The sequence below is a fragment of the Phycodurus eques genome, chromosome 16 (genome assembly GCF_024500275.1).
Source record: "Phycodurus eques isolate BA_2022a chromosome 16, UOR_Pequ_1.1, whole genome shotgun sequence".
Classification (NCBI taxonomy): Eukaryota; Metazoa; Chordata; class Actinopteri; order Syngnathiformes; family Syngnathidae; genus Phycodurus; species Phycodurus eques.
The window spans coordinates 15,505,036-15,528,048 of NC_084540.1; the positions used below are offsets into that span (position 1 = coordinate 15,505,036).

Below are 23,013 nucleotides of genomic sequence, written 5' to 3' on the forward strand. Positions count from 1 at the left end.
AGTACGTCGTAACTCGAGGACTTCCTGTATGCAGTGTTTTGGCAAGTCAGATAACCCGATTCAACTGAAAGATTCAAGTCAGCTGTGTTACCATGAGTCAGTCGACATTAGAGGTGCAATTTTTCTGATATTTGTGGTAAAATCCTGAATTGTACAACTTATCCACCGCACATTAAGTACCCCTGCATTGTTTAATGAACACATCTGCATTGGACTGAGAGCTGTTTCCAATATTTTGGGCCAATGAACACATGTTTGTTGTTTGGACTGCGGTTTGGCCCATCGGACTCTTTCGGAGGTTGTGGGAATTTTCCCAAAAAGCAGAGACGGAAGAAAAATGCTAGTATGGCATTTTCGTCCCAATGTTGGGTTGAATTTTATCCTTCGACAAACACACAGCCGACTCATTATGCAAGAACCTCTTCTTTTTTATTTGTCGTAGATCATTTCATGAGTACACTTTGTCCATTTGTTTTTGTATTTAATATCAACTCTAAGAAATTCACATTTACACAAAGCATTGTACATTATTAGTCTGTCAGTACATTGACAAATATCCCTTTGTGGTCATAATAATTATAATACTGTACTATGGGAGACAATCACAGTGAAGAGTCACATGTCACGTTCTATTTACTCCCCATCATGTAAACAAAATGCACATTCAAAAAAAGAGGGGCAAAAAAGCTACAAACATAAAAGACAAAGCTCGCAGGCACTACGGTGCGACTCTTTGAGTGTGATATTCTATAAGTGCTTCAAAAACATTGAACAAAAAATGTGTCACACAAAGACATGAAAAGCGTCAGTGGCAAAACAATCACACTTTTAATGCACGATAAAATGTCACGTGCTAGCATTAGTGACTAACTGGGACTGTGTTTTGTGATGATTGCGATGTATGTCAAATTGCTTTGCGAGGATGTCAAATTTTGGTGCAGACATTTTGCTCACCAAATTACATTGTTTGATGCGGCTTTTCTTTCAATGGCACGTAAATGCGTTTTTTTGTTTGTTTGTTTGTTTGTTTGTTTGTTTTCAGGATTGTTTTACCAGATTGAGATTTTTTCTGACCGCATTTTGATGCTAAGATCGGGCTTTGGTATCGGATGACTGCAGAGAACTATCAGGTGACCACATGATCTACAATAAAGACAATACAATACAAGTAGCTGTGTCTTATTGTTTTTGTTTTTTGTTTGTTAGCAGGATTATGTGGAAACTGCTTTCAAGAGAAGATGTAAAGATTTGGTACAGGTCTTGCTAAAAAGTGTTGGTGCGGGATTTTAGGACATATTTTGACATTTAGATCATTTTAGGGCGTATTTTGACATTTTCCTTACCCAAATGACGATTTTTCATGAATCTAGTTTTCGTTTTATCTGGAAGAATTTTACTTCAAAGGGACAGCATTGTCGTCCACGATTTGACGCAAAGATCGAGCATCAGTAACAGAGGACAAAGATTACGTGAAAACCTCCATACCGATTTCTGTGAGATTTTGAAGAGGGGGTAAGCACAGGAAGAGCAGATGGATCTGGATAAAAAGGTTATCATTTGTAAAAAAAAAAAAAAAAAAAAAAAATCTGCCAGATTCCAATCGTTTCGTAAAAATAGTTATAAGTGAATGTAGTATAGTATTATGGGAAAGACCTTGCCTCAAATAGGAGAAAATTGTAGTCCGTCTTTTGCTAAGGTCCCTGAACGCAGTTTGACACAAAGTTTGAGCGTCGTTGTCAGACTGTTGCTGAGAACCATGAAAAGACGACATCTTTCAAAAATCCCATAATTTGTTTATTGCTGCCATTTGTATTAGTGTTCACATTTTTACACCACAAGCAGCTGAGCCACAGATGATATAAGGTTTATTTTGAAGCTGTCGGCGGGCGTGGCATTTTTTATTGAATATATTTTTGTTTTTTTAAACTGGGCTCACCACTCAACACTGTAACACCTTCTGCTTGAATGCCACAGCCAGGATGCGGATGAATCATGCCCACGCTGCCTCTCGACAAGAGTGTTATTCATATCGCCGTCTCGTGTGTGCGCGCACGCACGTGGCCGCTACTTGTTGGCCTCCAACTTGTCCACAGACATGCATGAATCACAAGTCAATGTCAGAAATAAAGGAGCAGAAGGTTCATTGTTGGGATATGTTGGCAGCTATGTGACCCATTTAATGACTCACTCTGCAGCGTGTTAGCTCACTATTTAGACTGCAAGCTCATCAGCAGTGCTGGACAGGTTAGTTATACTGCGCTGGATATTGATCATTACAGTATTGCCGCGATGTATTGCAGTTCATCGTTTGCGCACTCGCTATATCGCAGATTTCTAAAAGTGTTTTTTTTTTAATGGGTTTTACAGTATACAGGCAAGTCCAAATTTATAATCGTGTGACTTCAGTGAAGTACCACGTATCGCGGCACTGGAAGAGATGCAGTGTAATTAAGAGCATGAAGAAGAGACAGAAAAGGTACCCAACAGAGCTCCAGTAATAGTCATTGGTCCCACAGAGCAGTATGAATATACTGTATGCTTGCGAATATTGTCGTATGCTCTGTTTACGTGTTGTTGCTCAGTGTGTGTTAAAGTAGAGGTTGTTTGAAGGTTTATAATTTAGTAACATATTTGCTTAACATTAAGCGAGCAGACTTTTGTTCGATGAAATTATATTGTTTGCATTATACAATGTTTAATTTTTGTTTTGTTTTATCAGGTTTTCATTCAACTTCAACTGGGAGTGACAAATAACTAGCTCGAAGCAAGCACCCTTTGTCTCTTTATTGAAAGAACTGCATGAGCGACAGTGTGCCAACAATGTTAAATGTGTTTAAAGTGTGTGGGAGCGGGTAAAACGGTTAGCAAAAATATTTTTTTTCTATGGTCTCTATATTTTCACCTATGGCGGGTGGATCTGGAACCTATCCCCTGCGATAGATGGGCATTCACTGTAATTATATTACTGTCTGACTTTCTCTGAATTTACATTTAATTTGTCTAACAAGGCAACAACTGCAAAACAACACGTTGAAAATGGGAGCCAAACGTAAACCAAACTGAACAACTTCAAAAGGGCCACGACATCACCAATTGGTCAGGCTTTTGTAATGACTGACTTGTACCTCGTCCAATGATGATTGATGCCTGCTCACCGCCAGGTTAAAATGCATTGTAACTTACAATACTGATACTCTAACAGCTATTATATTACCCCCCAAAATTATTCGTCTCACTTTACCTTTTACGGTGCAATTCTTTGATCTTTAAAAAGGTATTTATATACGTTACTGAAGGGGGTCGACATTAAAGTGATAAAAGGTTGCCTTTGAGGTGAAGTCTTTCATATCAGCGTGTCCATACAGTAAATGTCAGCAGCTGCTTGTGTGGATAAGACAGAGAATGTCTCACACACACACACACACACACACACACACACACACCTGATGAGTGGGTGAAGGATGCAGAAAGCGTTTCTGTAAAATGTATCCTGTGCAAAGGCAACCTGCAACATGACTGTGTAAAAGGGAACAGCAAAAAAAATGTAATCTGGTGTAAATTTGGCCTGAAAGCAATGAATTTTCAGCCCCGGGTTTCTGTTCTGTATCAAAAGCACCGACACTACATACAGATTCAAATTAAATTTTCCTCAAATGACTGACTTTGGTCGGAGAGGAGTGGCTGTGTAAAAGTTGAAATGCGGAACTGGGTTTCGTAGTTTCACAAGGAACACTAACGTCTCCCGCCCAATTTTAACGAAAATCTTTGTGTGAAAGATGGTAGTGCCCGTTAATGCTAACTTCTAAGAATTGCTGGATTGCGCCATATGTTGTTGGTCGTAGCGTGAAAATGAATATTGGAAAGATGGAACAAGGGTGTCAAGTTTAACACCCGACACTCACTTCTCCTGCCCAGTTGTGTTAGCACGATGGCATCCCAGATAACACTGCCCCCTTCAGGTTTTGAGTATTAAAAAAATCTAATTAAATTAAAACGTGAATCCTGGCAACGCAAACGTTTCGGGTGAATTTGACCTAAAATTTCTGGTAAAAATGGTGAAAATGTCAAGGAATCCCAGAATGAGATAATTTCCCGCTAATAGTGAACCCGCAGCATTTTATCGTTTCGGCATCCACAAATTCACATTGTCAGATTTTTTTTTTCTTACCTATTCGTTATTGATTTGTTATTGTTACTTGTTATTGTTAATTTTGAGGAAAATTTTGTGCTTTGCCACCATCTTGTTGCATCCTGGTGCCATGGAACTCTGTTGACTAGAGTTGAGGAGTTTCATTGATACAAAAGTAGTGCTTTGTCACCATCTTGTGGCATCTATAGGCAATTGCAAACGTTTTGGAGGGGTGGGCAATTTTTTCCAAATATTTGCTATTTGCAACAGGGCGAGCTCCTTACATTTGGATTACTGTATACGGTATGTTTTGTATTTTTTACATACGGAGAATAAACTTCAAAAAGATCGAAAGTGGTATTCATCAAAATGTAAATCCTGTTGTGCACTGTAGCTCCGAGGGAGCACCCCCAAATTTTGTTTCCAAAAAATTACAATTAAGGCTATTCTATTCAAAGGTAAGGTTAGCTGAACTTTGTGCAATTGTAACTGTACATCTGCACTATTTTAAAAACTATGAAACTTTTTAAAGGTCAGAGAGAGTCCTTTAACACATCATGTTCACCTTCTGAGAGTCCACTCAACTAAAAGCACAGTGCTGCATTCGGGGGTCACTGCTGTTGTCACGCCGCATCCGAAGGCATCGCTCGTTCAGCAAAAAACAGACCCTGCTGAGTCAGCATTACAGAAAAAGGAAAGTTAGGCCCTACAGGAGGTACGCGTGAGGAAGTTTAGCAGAAGTGGTTCGGTCACCACAACAATGGGATGTTTGTGTCTCGAAAAAACAAAAAGCAAGTCTGGCATGAGTCGGACCTTCCAGGCACGGGTGGGTTTCAAGGCTAATTTGTCATGGAGCTGATGGGGGAAAAAAAACGGAGTTAGTCGAGAAAATTAGCTTGTGGAGTATTTGCTAAGATGCACTTTTTTTTTTTTTTTTAAATCTACATAAGTCGATACGCTAAGAGTCCAGGCACGTGGTTCTATGAGACTCTGCATGCAGAGATGAAGAGTCAATTTTGAGGTCCATCTACGGCAAGTCTTTGGGGCCAATTTCAAGTCCAGGTAGCCCCCCTGCTGAAGAAGCACCGTTTTAAGTGGCATTCCTCTTCTTCTTCCTCAGACTTCTGGAGGAGGTGTGACGAGCTCAGGACCGTCGTCCACCCTCACCACTGCAGAGAAGAAAAAGGAAAAGATGTCAGACTCCAGCTCGCACGACTAATTTGCGCTGGTAATTTAAGAGTTGGTAAACATCTTTTTTTTCACCCACTGAAACCTTTTTTGACGGCTTACTGTCATTACCAGTTTAACACCCACCCACCACCACCCCTTACACACACACACACACACACACACCCTCTCTTCCATCAGCTCCTTTTGGGCAGGAGGCTACGGAGCATCCGATGCAGGACCACCAGGCTGAGGAACAGCTTCTTTTAGGAAGCTGTTCGACTATTAAATTAAAACAGTGCTCCGTTGCCCCCACATGCGTATTCATACCTGCACAATGAACACTTTGTTTCTTTTTAAGTACAAGGATCATGGAAATATCATGGAAATATCTGCAATTCAAGCCTCTGGCATTTGTAGTACCGCTGGATCCAAATCTTTGCTGCATTTGCACTTTGGGACACATCACAACTACAAATAAGTATTTTTATCTTTTTTTTTTATCTTGTTTTCTTTTAATTTTATTTCTTACTCTAATTATATTTCACGTCTTGAGACTTATTGGGCTAATTTGGGACCTTGGGTATCCAATTTTGTGCTACATCATGTGTAAATATGTGTTTGTAGGACAATAAAGTTTCTTGAATATTTCTTGAACTTGAGGCCCGTCGGTCAAACTTTGTGACCAAAAAGACTATCAAAACATTATCAATACTTTAAAATTCAACATGAGTTTGAAATTAAAGTGATCGTAAGCTTAACCCTGAAAAAGTATATGATCATTACGTATTTATTTATTTTTTTGTTTTATTTTTACAAGTGAAAATCTGAGCCACAACACTAGCAAAACATAGAGCAAGACATAGACTGAGTGAATAGTCACAAATTACAATATATTGTCTTGTGGATGTATTCTACTGCTTTTTTACATCATGGCCAGAGGACTACAGATGAAAACTAGCCTTCTGGCTAATTCTGTCTTTTTTAACCATGTGTACGTGTACGTGGCTTTTTTAACCATGTGTACTTTCAAAAATAAACTGAAACTGAAACTGAAACAAGAAGAAAGTCGTAACTTTACGGGAAATTGTGTTTCAAGTCCAGATGTTTTACTTCAGAGCCCTGTTCTTGTTTTTTTCTTATTTATGTTATTTCTCATTTTTCTTTTTTTTTTAAGTCATAGAGTGTGGAGGGAAAACCTTACAGGAAAAGATTTTATTTTTTTGTCGTTATAGAGGATAATCTTGTGTTGATATTAACAAAAACCTAACGTATAACCGTTGCCATTCTTGAATCTTAGAGAGCAAGAGAGAAACTCCTTGGCTAGCCTTTTTCTGATTAATAAAAAAAGAAGTGACTTTATTCCCAGAATATGACGTTTTCAAGATTGTGTCTTTTTCTTATAACTATTTTTTACTTTATTTACATTTAATGATTACAATTTTTTAAGTTTCAGTTTTTTTCCGGTCGTGTTCGTGGGTTTTCATACCCTCCTACTGGCTCTCAGCAAAATGCTCAGGCTGTTCCCGATACATATAACATGATTTTCAACAGCCCCAATCTTGATGTAAGTGACAAAATACTTCGTTGCTAGCCTTTGCTCGATGTGCAATTATTCTACTTAGTTTTTTTTTTTTTTTTTTTTAATTTTAATAGGTGGCATTGTGTTATCACTCGCTCTTTTCAAACGTTTTCAAGTGGCATCATTAGCCGGACAAGGATGGGAATCCAAAGCTGTTTTTTCCCACAAACCTCTTAACCTGCTTTGCCAACAGGCCAATGCCATGGGAACGCCTGAGGAATGCCGAGGCGTCCTTTATCAATGCACGCTTTTGCCAAAGAGGAGTCGCACAAACCTTTTTGTGTGGAGGCTTCTTTTGTCTGCTTCACACGTATCCTTATTGTCATTCATTCATCCATGCCTTCGACTATACTAGAGTCCTGCATCAGGTACCCAGAGGATTACGCCAAAGAAAAAAGACGATTTGCTGGATTTTATTGTCATTTTGTCTAATACACTAATCGTACCTCGGAAGCTGTGAAGTGCAAGTCGCATTTATCCTAGGCTAGTTTGTGATGGTACCTTTCATGCAAACCATGGTCAATGTTGACTGAGTTTTGTGTTTTAAGGCAATTCATCAAACTTTGCCACCATGCTCCCCCCACATGCAATGAGAAAAACAAAAGTTCCGCGCAATTCAGCACCACCCATTTCTCTAGCTTACGTGTTTCAAATTTATTAGCAATTGGACAAAATTTATAGTATGAGTTTACTTTTGAAGGGAATGGCAGACTTCCTTTTTGTTTTGATGCCTGTCTTTTTGAGACTTTTTTTGTGGGACTACACATGATAGGCTTGCCGACCAAAGTTCAAGGTAAGCAAAACTAGCACCATCAGTGTGTTTTTTTAAAGTCATGAGTTATTACTAGTTTTTTTTTTTTTGGGGGGGGGGGGGGGGGTCATCAAACTTCACTGCCATTCTCCACTCACATGCAGTGATGAAACCTCAAGACCCTCATAATTTAACGTTTCCTGTCTATCTAGCATTGATGATTCAAATTTGGTAGCCATCAATCAAAATCTCAAAGACAAATTTGGCTTTGAAAGACCCGTGGAAATATGCAATGAGCCAAAAATGGATGAAACAAAAATGGCAGACATCCTGCCATTTGTCTGTTTGGCCATGGGTTATTCATACTTTCTTTAGGAATCATGATAGACATGCGAAACAGGCTTCAGGGTTCAGAATAAAGCCCTTCAGCCATTGTGTTTGAAGGACCCCTGGAAATGGCCGCTTCAAACCAAAAATGGCCGCTTCAAACCAAAATGTCAGACTTGCTGTCTTTTCAGGCCTGGCTTCTTGAGACTTTTTGTGAGTCTAAACATGATTGACATGTCTGCCAAATTTCACGTTACGTTATGTTAGTGAAACAGGCTTCAGGAGCTCTGATGGCCTATGAAGGACACCTGGAAATGGTCAAAATAACTTTTAAACGGTCTCTTCAGAGAAAAGGTACATAAAGGGGGCACGGAAAGTATTCAGACCCCCTTAAATTTTTCACTCTTTTTTATATTGCAGCCATTTGCTAAAATCATTTAAGTTAATCTTTTCCCCCTCATTCATGTACACACAGCATCCCATATTGACAGAAAAAAACGGAATTGTTGACATTTTCGCTGATTCGTTAAAAAAGAAAAACTGAAATATCACACAGCCATAAGTATTCAGACCCTTTGCTGTGACACTCGTATATTTAACTCGTGTGCTGTCCATTTCTTCTGATCATCCTTGAGATGGTTTTTCCACATTAACGTACACATATCACCACATATTGACAAAAAAAACAACAACACACAACTGAAATGTCACACAACCATAAGTATTCAGACCCTTTGCTCAGTATTTAATAGAAGCACCCTCTTGAGTTAATACAGCCACGAGTCTTTTTGGGAATGATGCAACATGTTTTTCACAATTGGATTTGGGGATCATCTGCCATTCCTACTTGCGATCTGCAATCGCTCCAGTTCTGTCAGGTTGGATGGTGAACGTTGGTGGACAGCAATTTTCAGGTCTCTCCAGAGATGCTCAATTGGGTTTAAGTCAGGGCAATTCAAGAACAGTCACTGAGTTGTTCTGAAGCCACACCTTCGTTATTTTAGCTGTGTGCTTAAGAGTCATTGTCTTGTTTGAAGGTGGACCTTCGGCCCAGTCTGAGTTCCTGAGCACTTTGAGAAGGTTTTCGTCCAGAATATATATCCCTGTACTTGGCCGCATTCATCTTTGCTACGATTGCAACTAGTCGTCCTGTCCCTGCAGCTGAAAAACACCCCCACACTATGGTGCTGCCACCACCATGCTTCACTGTTGGGACTGAATTGGACAGGTGATTAGCAGTGCCTGGTTTTCTCCACACATACTGCTTAGAATTAAGGCCAACACTTTCTATCTTGGTCTTATCAGACCAGAGAATCTTATTTCTCACCATCTTGGCATCCTTCAGGTGTTTTTTTTAGCAAAATCCATGCGGGCTTTCATGTGTCTTGCACTGAGGAGAGGCTTCCGTCGAGCTACTCTGCCATAAAGCCCCGACTGGTGGAGGGCTGCAGTGATGGTTGTCTTTCTAGAACTTTCGCCCATCTCCCGACATCTCTGGAGCTCAGCCACAGTGATCTTTTGGGTTCTTCTTTACCTCTCTCACCAAGGCTCTTCTCCCCCAAATCTCAGTTTGGCCGGACGGCCAGCTCTAGGAAGGGTTCTGATCGTCCCAAACGTCTTCCATTTCAGGATTATGGAGGCCACTGTGCTCTTAAGAACTTTAAGTGCAGCAGAAATGGTTTTGTAACCTTGGCCAGATCTGTGCCTTGCCACAATTCTGTCTCTGAGCTCTTCAGGCAGTTCCTTTGACCCCATGATTGTCATTTGCTCTGACATGCACTGTGAGCTGTAAGGTCTTATATAGACAGGGGTGTGGCTTTCCGCATCAAGTCCAATCAGTATAATCAAACACAGCTGGACTCCAATGAAGGTGTAGAGCCATCTCAAGGATGATCAGAAGAAATGGACAGCACCCGAGTTAAATATATGAGTGTCACAGCAAAGGGTCTGAATACTTATGGCTGTGTGATATTTCAGTTTTTCTTTTTTAATCAATCAGCGAAAATTTCAACAATTCAGTTTTTCTTCCTGTCAATATGGGGTGCTGTGTGTACATTGAAGAGGAAAAAATGTTACTTAAATGATTTGAACAAAGGGCTGCAATATACCAGAGAGTGAAAAATTTAAGGGGGTCTGAAACTTTCCGTGCCCGCTGTACATTACAGTTCAATTGTATTTCACTTTTCAGTGCAGTACAATACATTTGCATTTGGTCTTTAAGAAATGTTCATTTTTAAACATTTGAGTGCAATACGTAATCAAATTATGTGCACTACATTTTAATTGAATCATTATTTGAGTACACTTTGTTTCCTGTATTTAAGGGTAGCCAGTGTTAATGCACAAACTGTGCAAAGTAGTAAAATGTTTGTAATGTGTTTTTTAATAAGGAAAAAAAGAACTCTCTTTTATTGTGCCTTCGGAGCTGAATTCTCTGTGGAAGCTACCAAGCCAAATCTTTGGGTATGCCACCCGCAGGATCTGATGAATGATTATGTGAAAGCCCTCAGTGTGGTGATTTATAGAATGGCAACGAAGCGAAGTCATTGCAAGAGAGGGACTCGAGCTCGAACTATAATAACAACAACAATCGGACTGCTGGCTGCACCATCCTGACGATTAATACAATCCACCTCCGAGTCGCTCAGTCAAAGAGAAGCTTCGTTACGTACTCTTTCGCTTTTTTCCCTCACAACAAATGCTTGCTGGCCGATAATAAAACTAAAAGGAAACAATACACTTGCCTATTATGATTGCGGTGCATAATTAAAACACTAAATCATATGTTTCTCTCTCTGGCACCCTCCCACACTGTAATATTATGAGACTTCATATACTTTCTACATTATTCATTTCACCACTGAGACATTTGACTTGATTTTGCTTTAAAATGTTCGTGTTTTAATGTAAGATTCTGTCTTTGATCAGCAGCCAGTGGAGAGAAAAAAGCAGCAGCGTGAAGCACAACCATCACAGTGAGAGTGAGTCATCGTCTCTGCATGTTACTGTACACCCGCAGGACAGAACATTAGGTACACACGCAACACTGAATGACAGCCAATAATAAAAGTGCTGTGAAACCAAAATACAGTACCAAAATAATGCTGCCTTTTGACTGATGCTGTCAGACAGGTATTCATTTATATTGTTTATTCTTGCAATAGGACACCTTTTGATTTGTAAAGTTATTTTATTCTTCTAATATTTATATATTCTAATATATTTATTCTTGTAATGTTACAAAAAACTAGTGATTACTATATAATAGGGTTGCAAGCCAATGTTAGGTTTTCAAGGCAGGGTTATTCAAATTTGGGTTAGGTATTGAAATTTGGGCTAAAAGCATGGATTATGGTTTTAAACAAGATTTAGGTTTCCAACGTAGGGTTTCAACGCGGGTTTAGGGTTTCAAATTAGGTTTCGAGTTTATGATAAGGATCATTGTTTCAAAGAAGGGTTATGGTCTCAAAGTAGGGTTTGAAGCCAGGCTTGGGGTTTTAAAGTTGGGTTTCAAGCCAGGGTTAGGGTTTCAAACTAGGGTTAGCGTTTGTAACAAGGGTTAGCATTTCAAAGTAAAGTTTCAAGTCTGGGAAAGGGCTTCCAGCTTTCAAATTAAGTTTGCAAGTTATGGTTAGTGATTCAAACAAGCTTTAGACTTTCAAATTAGGGTCTCATGGCTGGGTTAGGGTTTAAGTCAGCTTCTTTTCTGTCCCATCAGTCTGTTGTCTCTCTAACTTGTGCAGTTAGATCGAGTCCTTTGTTTCGTCCTCTTGTTTGTGTTCCTTTTCGTATTTCTGTCGTATTACATCTCGCATTCTTTTGCGCTCTTTGTATTTCGTTCTGGTGTTCTTTTGTTCAGTATCTTTATCCTATGCGGCTGGGTTTCTGAGTTAGTTCTCCTGTCGTGTTTTGTTTTGTTTTAGTATCTGGTATTATCCTGAGCTCGTTATTTTTTGTTGCGTTGCGGCATCTCACTCCTTTTCTTTAACAAGATTGATGGCAGTTCAGTTCATTTCAATGAAGAAAGATGATTTTCGATGCCAGTGCTACGGAATCAATTCAACTCGAAAGGCAAGGCACCACTGTATAATGAACGTGGTATTAGCATTAGAGCAGCTTCCTTTGAGCTGCTACATACGACTGTAATCCTCTGGAGCCTCTTGCCTCATTAGCGGGTGAGAGCTGTGGCAGGACGCAGGACGGCGGCGTTTGCGCAGCGCTACCGTCCGTTTAGCACGTGCTAATTGCCATTAACGCCAGTGGAAGCCATTAAAAAAACTGAGCTGGCACGCTGGGGTGGAGGATTCGCTCATGACTGCATAGCACATGCTCACAAGTCCAAATAACAGGAACAGAACTTCAGAAGGAACATAATGCTACAAATCCTCATTTGGAACCCAATCCCTGTCTTCAAATCCTGATTTCTAACCTTAATTCTATAACTTCAATCCCTTACGTAAAATGGGCTGTAAACACTAACTTGAAAATCCAACCCTGGGATGAAACCCTAATTTAAAACCGTAACCCTGTCTTGAATCCCTAATTTGAAGCCCTAACATTGTCTTCAAACCCTAACCCTGTATTAAAACCCACATTTGAAACCCTACCGCTGCCTTGAAATACCAATTCAAAACCCTAACTGTGTCTTAAAACCCAGATTTGAAACCATATCCCTGTCTTGAAACCCTAATTTAAAACTCTAACGCTGTCTTAAACCCTAATTTGAAACCCTAACTCTGTCTTGAAATCCTAATGTAAAACCCTAACCTGGATTTGGAACCCTAACCCTAATTTGAACCCCTAACTTTTGCTTGAAACCTTAACCGTGTCTTGAAACCATATTTTATAGCTCTAACTGTGGCATGGAACCCTCAGCCTGACTTGAAACCCTAATTTGAAACCCTAACCACAGCTTGAAACCCTAATTTGAAACCTTAACTGCGGCCTATAAATTTAATTTTAAACTCTAACCCTGTCTTGAAACCTAAGATTGGCTCGAAAGCCAAATTTGAAGCCCGAACCTTTGCCTTAAACCCGACTCGTCTTGAATCCTAGCTTCAAAATGGAGCTTATAAATTGAATCCCTTACTTGAAAACCAACCTGATTTGAAAGGCTAATTTAAAACCCTGCCCTTTGCTTGAAGGCCTTGCCCTGACTAATTTAAAGCCCTATAGCCAGTCACGACGCAAACACTTTTAATTCTTGTATGCATGCAGAGAGGGTTTTTCCCTGTATGAGTCACCGCTGAAGGCTTGATGGGGGTGCGGTATAAAGGGGGCTTGTGTGGCGTGCGGCATAATGGGGGTTGGCACGCCTCCTCTCCATTAAATAGAAGCACCTCTCTTGACGGCGAGCCTCCGCATACATATTGAATGAATTTAAAATTTAAACAAGACTGAATGCGCTCAAGTTTCTGTCCTACATTTGACCCGATGCACACAAAAGAGACTGTCGAGCATTTGTTGTAACAGCCGTCACTATTACCACTACAAACTACAACAATCAATTTGCAGATCAAACTTACCGATGACAGCTGGGCACACCGACAAACTTCAAGGCATTTCTAAATACGTGTTGCTCTGAGTGTCCAGAAAAGCGCTTTATTATCATTATTACCTCTAGGGTCGAAAATGTGTGCCCCTAGTATGTAGCGGTGCCCTTAATACAGAACAGTGAACGGGGGAAAGAAAAGGTGGGGAAGAAAATCCATCTTTAGGCCTGTAAAAGAGGGGGATATGAATGGATGCAAGGTTGGGTGATGGCTTGTTTGATGGATAGGTGTTGGATGATAGATGGTTGGAGCGCTGGATGTTGGATGAAGAGAAGTTGGATGGTGGTAATTGGTTGGATAGATGTTGCATGGATACATGTCAGATGTTGGTTAGAAAGGGATGGATTTTGGATGCCTGGATGAACACATTGTACAGTTGGTTGTACGGCTGTTGGATGAATATACAGTTTGTTGGTTGGGTGGACGCATAGCTGTTGGACGGTTGGGTGTTTTATGATGGATGGTTGGTTGGGGGCATGGGTCGATAGAGGTTGGATGCTTAATTGATTTATTGGTGGATGGATGGATGACGTATTGATGGACAGCCAGCCAGCTACTCACCTATCTGCTCCTGTGTGCGTGACCGCGGTGGCTGAGCCTGTACGTCGGCCTGCGCCTGTTGATGCTGTTCCTGTAGACTCTGACTGTCGACAGAGATTCCGCTGTCACTGTGCAGCTTCTCGCCCTCCGGCGTCACCGTCTGGTTGTTTGTCACCGCCGCCGCAGCCGCAGCACGGTTGTTGGCCGCCTGTTTGTTCTGTTTGCAGCTGTTCCACCTGCGGACCGCAGAGTCATAGTAGCAATACTTACTTACAGTACACCTTATTCACTTGGCATCTGATCATCCATATCTTAAAACCCTAAACATGGCTTTAACTCGTAATTTCAAATCCTAACCCTAGTTTTAAACCCCAACCAGCTGTGAGACCCTATTTTGAAAGCCTAACCCTGGCTTGAATCCCTAAACCTAATTTAAAACCATAACGTATTTAAAAACCATACTTTGAATCTCAAACTGTTTTTTGAAACCTTAAACCTGTTTTAAAATCCTAACACTAGCTTGAAACCCTAACTTGAAAAGCAAAACCTTGCTTGAAACCCTAACAACTGCTTGAAACCCTATTTTGGAAGCCTAACCTTGAGCTGGAAAAACCGCCCGCCCCGCGCGCAGCAATATTTGTACAAAAATGTTGTTCGGTAACCGATTTGTTGGTGAGCAGGGGCGTTTGTGAACCAAGGTTCACTGTATATGACTGCTAAAGGGCTACAAAAGTACAAACTGGTAACGACCTGTTTAGATACCTGTTTCCTCTAGTTACAGTCGCCATGACAACTATGATAATTCCCCCCCCCCCCACCATGTGGTTTCATTCTTATATAAAACAGGAGATTCTGTAGCTGATGATGTTATTATAGCAACAATCGTGTCGTTTACAAATGATGATCATGAGTTATACTGTGTTTGCCTGAAGTTTTTGCTTTGCTTGTTTACACTGAAAAATAACAAACGTGAGTGTGTGTGTGCGTGTGTGTGTGTGTGTGTGTTCACATCTGCTTCTCTTTACGAGGGCTCTGCTGTAAAATTAACACGCAAACATTTGATTTCGCTGCTAGTAAATATGTAAACGATCCTCTTCCCTCTTGAGGAATATATGCAATGTATATGTGTGCGTGCGTATGTGTTTGTGTGTGTATTTACCCCCTCGCCACACCCCAGCCTCATAAAAGTGGCACTTGAGTTTCCCCTGGTTGGCACTTTTCAAATAATCAATGTGTGTAAAGGGCTTGTGTGTGTCCGCATGTGTGTGTGTGTGTGTGTGTGTGTGTGTGTGCGTGCGTGCGTGACGTCTATAATGTATTTTGCGCTGAATGTTTTTGTTGTGAAAAGGTTTATAGTGTTAGTAGGTCAGAGCCTCCAGCCCAAGGACGCATGAGTCCACCATTTTCTTCTTCTTGTCGCACTTTTCTTTTTCTTGTTTGCTGTTCTGTGTCCTTATAACCATGGCTTGAAATCGTAATTTGAAACCCAACCCTGGCTTGAAACTCTAACCTTGGCTTGGAACCCGAATTTGAAATTGCAAACCTTTTTTGAAACATTATACTAGACTTAAAAAAACGAATTTAAAACCATAAGCCTTGTTTAAACCTCTAATTAAATATCCTAAACCCTGTTGGAAACCCTAAACCAGGCTTGAATCCCTAACTTGAAACCCTAACATTGTCTTAAACCCTAATTTGAAACCCTAATCCTTGTTTGAAACCCTCACCCAGGTTTGAAACCCTAGCATTGTTTTCAAATCTTAGTTTGAAACCTTATCCTCTCTAATGCAGTTTGCTTCCATCCATCCATCCATTTTCTGAGCCGCTTCTCCTCACTAGGGTCGCGGGAGTGCTGGAGCCTATCCCAGCTGTCATCGGGCAGGAGGGCGGGGTACACCCTGAACTGGTTGCCAGCCAATCGCAGGGCACATGCAAACAAACAACCGTTCGCACTCACATTCACGCCTACGGGCAATTTAGAGTCTCCAATTCATGCATGTTTTTGGGATTTGGGAGGAAACCGGAGTGCCCGGAGAAAACCCACACAGGCACGGGGAGAACATGCAAACTCCACACAGGTGGGGCCGGGGATTGAACCCCGGTCCTCAGAACTGTGAGGCTGACGCTCTAACCAGTCGTCCACCGTCCCGCCTGCAGTTTGCTTGTGGTATAAAATGTTGTTAGTGACTTCTGTCTCAACTTGTGCTTTTGTTTTGGTATGCAACTGACCTCTTGAAGGCAATGTACGCCACCAGGCCCACCACCACGGCGGCCAGGATGGAGCAGTAGATGGGGATGAGGTTCTCGTTCAGACCGTGGCCCAGGAAGCGCGGCGCGCCGGCGCTGGGTGTGGTGGTCTCGCCGCCTGGCCACGGGCCCTCGGAACCATCAAGGAGGAAGTAGTTGGTGAATGCGAGTGACGTCGGTTCTGTCTCAGAGGAGATGGATGGGAAGTAGGTGGGCAGCAGGGGATCTGAGCCAGGGAAGAGCACAGCAAGGAGATTTTCAGTGGAGATTTTTTATGTTAGGGGCAAGTGGGTCTGTGTGAAAAACCTCTCTAACAGTCATGATTCGATTGTTAAATTGCTATATATTATATTTCTGAATGTATTTACGCAAAGCGCAACTGTGAGGGCTATTGATCATTGTCAGTGTTAGTTTTAGGTTTAAAAAAGGACAGTTCTACGCAATGTACTACTGCTAGTCAGCATGAATGTTATTATTTCAAAATTTTAAAAAGCACACACCCAAAATAAATTTTTGTGGAGATTTTTTATTTTTTTTTATTCAGAATTACTATTGAAAAAATAATAATAATAACTTTTTTTAGTTAGTTAGTCCGCTAGCAGGGTTACATTTTTTAAAAAGACAGTTTTGCATTAAAAGGATTTTGCTGAATATTGTAGTTACAGTTCATTTCCTGTTAAAAAAAATGTTTAGGATGAATTTAAAACTACGTTTTACGTGATGACAACAGGTTGTTAGTTTTGAAACTAAAAAACTATTAGTTCATAGGACTAATTTCAGATGCGCTGGAGTGTGCTGGTCCACGAAATTCCCAACACTGTGTCTAACCCGCCTCCACGCAGAGTTACGCCGCGCGGAGTTATGCCACACGTCGCGCTAGATTTATGCCAGTGACGAAAATAGAGCCCTTAATAGTGGCTGTGTGCTAAATAATGGCAGCAATCAAAGTGCTCTTCCGATGAGAATTTTTTTTTTCCCAGCACATTTTTGTCGCAGCTGTTTTTGAGTTCTGCTTGTGATGTTGCACAAAGAAAGTGTTTCTCAATGATCCCTCTCAGTCTCCCCCCCCCCCCCCCCCCCCCCCCCCAGCCCTCCCGCCTAAAAATGTAGCCTGGATCAGGACCTTATAGATCCATATATCATGATAGGGGTGGGTGGCTTGAGGAGGACATGAGTTTGGCCAAGGGAATGTCTGGTTCCTGCCTTCCAGTTTTTTTTTTTTTTTCTCAACTAATAATTGGTCGTAGTTTCCATGTTCCTGCAGCACAATGGGCACTCTGGGCGTCCACCTTTAAAGTCCAGTGCGGTGAAGCTGTCAGACCTGCTGCTGATTCCTCGCCCCTCGGGGCTCTGGTCTGCCAGAACCCTCCAGTGCGAAGCGGTTGGAGAGAAACAGGGTTGGTGGGGGGACTGCTCCTCATTAGCTCCGAGCCGGAGCAGGAAGGATTAACCCTGTGAAATCTCCCCAGATTTCTTCAAAGCCAAAGACGGCAACGCTCCCACCGCGCTTTAACGATGTTCAATTTTTTTGTGGCTTGGATCGATTACAGAAGGCACACAACAAATTTACATCCCAATTTCCTCCATTTATCCCAGGAGGTTTGCAACTTAGTTTTGAGTTTTCAATAAATCAACCTGCGAGATTTCCAAAATGGGTGAATTCATCATTTTGTCATTTTGAAGAAAGTGACAGTGCTGAAAGGTCATTGCTGAAGTTAATACAAATGTATGTATATCCATATTTTCTCTGTTAAAAAGTATCATTCCCTCCTCCAAAGAGGTGTGAATTTGTTGTTCTATTTTATAGTTTCTTTGCAAATTGGTCAAGCTTAGTCACAGTAGTTAGCAGGATGAAGTCAAAACACTAGTTAGTTTAACATGAAGACAGTTTTAGTTATTTCATTAGCTACCTCACTGCAATTAGTTTTACATTAAGTTAGCTAGTAAGATTAGGTTAAAAAAAGAGGTAATTTTACATAAAACAGAATCCGTTAGCTACTTAATTACAATTAGTTTTACCTTAAACTACAGCTTGTTAGTTTAGTTAGTTAATTAGTTAGCAGGATGACGTTAACAAAAACTAGTTCGTTTTACGTAGAAGGTCGCTTTTCTATTGATGGCTCGACTGCTGGCCGTCCAAACGCGTTCACTCATAAATACAGTATTCTGATTTAATTACCTTTATTGTACAGTATTTTTTAATAGAGAATACAAAAACACATTCTCCTTCGAAGTAGCCTGCGAGACGAGTGGGGCTCACTGACGACACCCAAGTTCCGTCCGCTACGTGGGTTAATTGCACCTTTGAAGTGTCGTCATATTTTCCAAATGGATATCTATCAGGTCTCAGGGAAACTCCACTTGCCAGTTATTGAAGTCTCTTTAAGACTACGTTTATGTAAATGTCACTGATAGTAGGATTATATTTATTAGAAAGTGTTACTGTATATTGAACTTTAAAAAAACGTAATTATTTCCCTGTTCCCTCTATGAGAGATCGCCACCTCCTCCAAGGAGCTGTAAGTTTGTTAGTATGTGTGCAATTTCCTCTTGTGTCATTTGCTGAGCACACAAACAATGCGCGCCCCCTTGAGCGCCCTGTGATGCGGTTCCAAAAAGATCATCTGTGTCCTCTTCTGTTTCCACTTTGTAAAGATTTGCTGCCTCTGACTGCCTGCCGGGGGCGCCCACGAGCAGCAACACGGTACTGTATATCAACCAATGAAAAGATGCTGGTTGTTGATGACAGGGCATTCTTGCCCACCTGCCGGATCGCTTTACAGAACGGGTAGAAAATATCCTTCGCAGACAGCCAGGCCTCATGCACGCGTCTATTTAAAGCTATTGATTGGCCGAAAAAAAAACAGCAGGAGGCGTCCGTTTCGTGACCTTTCCGCCGCGCGTCGTCAGGTTTCCTGCGCTCGGCCAGTTGATCATTCCGCTAACGCGCGGCCGGCTAATGCTATTAGCGCAGTAACACGAGCTGGCAAATGGAATAAAGTGAAGGTGTGTTAACAGTCAACGCTGTTCATGTCTTTCTGCATCCATGCAACTCTGAGCTACAGTGGTACCTTGACTTATATTTTTTATAGTTTTATTTATTCCGTGACAAAGCTCGTAATTGAATACACTCATGTCAAATCAAATTGATGTGAGTTGAAATGCCAGAAATGTTTCCATTAGCAAACTCCTGGGTCACGTAAAAATGACTAATTCAATATTCAAATCTAACTCAATCCTGCGGTCTGTTGTTTTCGTATTTTTGATCTGAGACAATAATCGAATTATGAAAAATCTGTAATTTTTCGTTTTATTGGCAAACAAGTCATCAGAAACCTTTTCATTTTGGGGATATTGCCATTTAAAAATGGAATGAACAGCGATACACAGAAAATGAGTTGCAGAACTGATTAGTTCAGTTGTGGATACAGAGTCCACATCACTCATGACCAAGACCCCAAGAACTCCTCCACTTGGTGCAGTTTATTCATCCCCGACTTGAAGAAGGTGCTCCACACCCTTTTCAGACTGAGGACCATGGACTCAGCCTTGGAGGTGCTGATTCTCATCCTAATGAGAGTTGTTGATGAAGCCAATAGAACCACATCATATGCAAAAAAATGGACGTATGACTGTGGCCACTAAACCGGAACCCCTCAACAGAAATACAGGTTACGAACGAAGTCTGTGACAAAGAGAAGCCTTGGCGGAGTCCAACCATCACCAATCAGAAACAAACTTAAACTGCCTTACTTTTGAAATGAAGACCAACTCTGACACCGGTTTTACGGGGACCAAAGGACCCATATCCCACCTAGAGCCCGAGTAAATGCTGGTGGATTTTGTTATTGTACAACTTTACTTCCGCGCAGCTGATGGGTAAAACATGACTACGTACCTCAATGGGGCTACAATGCGAGTTCATCTATTCATTGGGCTTTTGCCTGCTTGTGAAACTGCCCAGCGAGACCAATTTATCAGCAGGGTAGGTCTTGTGTGGAGCTCCGCATCAGGCCGCACAATGACACCTTTATCCAGCCCTCCCCACCCCCCGAGAACACTCGCCCCTCTGTGGCGGCGACGCCTCGTCCGAAGCATCCCAGGTTCCTTTCCAGAGGAAGGGTGGTGGACAGAGGAGGGGAGTGTTGATGAACAGAGCAGCTGCTGTTCCTAATTAGCTGAGGACGGTCAATGGGCACCGGCCAAGAGAGGGGAAAGTGATATGAAGGGTAAAGTTGGGGGACCACACAGCACCTGCTGGATGTGAGACTACTCAATGCCAAAGTCTTAATTATTCTTATAAATGACACTATTTCCATGTTTTCTGGTCATTGTGTCATCACACGAGGGCGTACTGCCATAGTAAGGAGCCTGCGTCATGGGCTTTAATTTGACAAAATACGAATAATTACGACCGAGTAATCTTTTTAGGGTCTGAGCACAAAGGCCCTCTTGGAATGACTGTTTAACATAATTCCTATGAAAAATGATTAGCCTTTTGGAGGCTTTTACATGCATGAAAACTCCTCAATTTTTGCAAACATGTGTCCTGGTAAAGATTTATGAATTTTAGGCAGTCCCAAACATGACCCTGTCAGAACTCACTCAGTAGCGCCCCCATCCTTTCAAAGTTTGAAATAAATCAGCCCCAGAGGCCAGTTTCACTGATCAACATGATATTAAGTGGACATGTCATGACAGAACACAAGAAGAAGAAAACTCCAAGACCCTTGCCAGAACTTGAACAGGAAGTCGGCCATTTGTATTTGAAGCAGTCATTTTGGGTAAAAATTCAGGACTTTCATGATCGCCTATTGAGAATTCACACAAATGAGTCCCGCTGTATCCCGCGACCCTTGTGAGGATAAGCGGCTCAGAAAATGGATGGATGGATGGAGTCTCACTGTTACGTTGGCATCAAAGTTTGAAGATGAATTAGCCTTAAAAATGAAACAAAATCCTTAAAGGTCTTTGCAACTTGCCAAACATCCACAACATGTCACTTCAAAAAATAGTCATTATGTCATTATATGAGTGCATATTGCCAAAAGTAAGTAAATATTTACAAAAGCTTCATTGTAGGCTAACATCTGACACTGGTTTGTCGCAAATAAATGTGTACCTTGTTACTTATCAACTTTAATTCTTCGCTATCCCCGAAATTAAAAATCCATCTGCCCCAAAAACAAATCCGCCAAGCAGCTAGCTACCACCTACGTGTCCATCGAGTTTGAAGTTGATTGAACAAAACAACAAGAAAATTAAGGATTTTCCTGTTTGACATATTTCACCTTGCTGTGACCATGACATTTGACCCGGACCTTTAGGCATTGCTGTGTGGAAAGATTTCCTAGCCAAAAGTCTTGTTGGCAAGTATCAATGCTTAACTGTGTAACTGCTGATTTTTGACAGTGAATGAGTGACAATTGTGACGAAATGTTGCCATTCATTTGCATTTTCATCCAGTACCACTGTTGGTGTTATCTGTCTTAATACTTTTCTCCGTACTGCATATGATGATGATGATGTTGATGATAATGCAGATCAAGCAGGCGTGTTCACACATGTCATGAGTTTAATAGAACATCGTGGAGTTAAAACACGCTTGGCAGGAGAAATTATTTTTGGATGCTCATAAAAAAGTACGTGTAGTGGAAGCAAGGGTGTGAGAGTGTGTCGATGGAGGTCACTTGGCGAAACATGAACCCCGGTCACACGAATCCCATGACTCTGATCGACCCATCATCATCATCATCATCATCATCATCATTATTGAATAGCGGCACATCGCTGTGGTACGTTCTCATGTTTATATCACTTCCGCTTCCTCCTCCGCCACGCACTGTGATTGATTGACAGCTTGAATTCATTTTGCCGCTGGTATGGTTTGTTATATATGTTTTATCCTTACAGGGTAAATTGAGTTAAACATGTTTTGGGACACGAGTTCCCCAGAGAGTTGGAAACTAAACTGGGCCTGATAATTCTTTTGAGGTTTTTAAGAAAATTTAACAACAGATTTTTGGACACATTCGTGATTGCCTCTAAAAACCCTCCAGCTGGTCCAAAATACTGCTGCTCGAGTGCCGACTAGAACTAGATCGTATTTCATACTGCACGCATTTGAGCCTTGTGAATATTTTTAGAAAATTTTACATTGGATTTCAAACACATTTGTCATTCTCTCTAATGACCAAAATGCTGCTGCTCGTGTGCTGACTAGAACTAGAAAATCATATTTCGTACTGCACGACCTTAAGCCTCGTCTAATTTTAAAGAAACTTTAACATTCGATTTCTGACATGTTCATAGTTGGGTTTAGGCTATTTATCAGTGTAATGTGGAAGACTACTGTGCGATAGAAAATAGAAAAACTGCTAAGAGAAAATGAATTTTTAATCTGTGTTGAGGTCAGCTTCTGTCAAGTCAAATCTTCAAATGGCAGGAAGTGAAACGCTTCAGCGTGAATGAGGTCAAAGATGAGAGAACACATGAATGTGTTGCTCTCCCACTAAGAACAAGAGCACAGTGGAAGTCGTAAATTAAGTCAGGCCCACGGGGCATCAAATCAAACATGATCAGAGTGCGTCAAAGTGGACATGCTGAAGTTCAGAGATGCTGCGATGATGAAATAGGAAATCATTCTCAATTAAAACGATCGTCTCTGGGACGCCTTGGGAGCTTTGATATGTTTTTTTTTTTTTTATCCCCCCGTAAT

At 41.2% G+C, this 23,013-nt stretch overlaps 1 protein-coding gene across 1 annotated transcript in view; it reads right to left on the reverse strand.

The window, feature by feature from the left end:
• Nucleotides 1-441: 441 nt before the first annotated feature.
• The window catches only part of ngfra (nerve growth factor receptor a (TNFR superfamily, member 16)), a 34,745-nt gene continuing 12,173 nt past the window's right edge, over nucleotides 442-23,013 (reverse strand). Inside the window, exons 4-6 of the mRNA XM_061701545.1 lie at nucleotides 16,278-16,521; nucleotides 14,070-14,284; nucleotides 442-5,298 (exon numbers count right to left, since the gene is read on the reverse strand). Coding sequence (XP_061557529.1) covers nucleotides 5,246-5,298; nucleotides 14,070-14,284; nucleotides 16,278-16,521 — 512 coding nt within the window. The 3' untranslated portion in view covers nucleotides 442-5,245. The remainder of the gene's footprint in view (nucleotides 5,299-14,069; nucleotides 14,285-16,277; nucleotides 16,522-23,013) is intronic.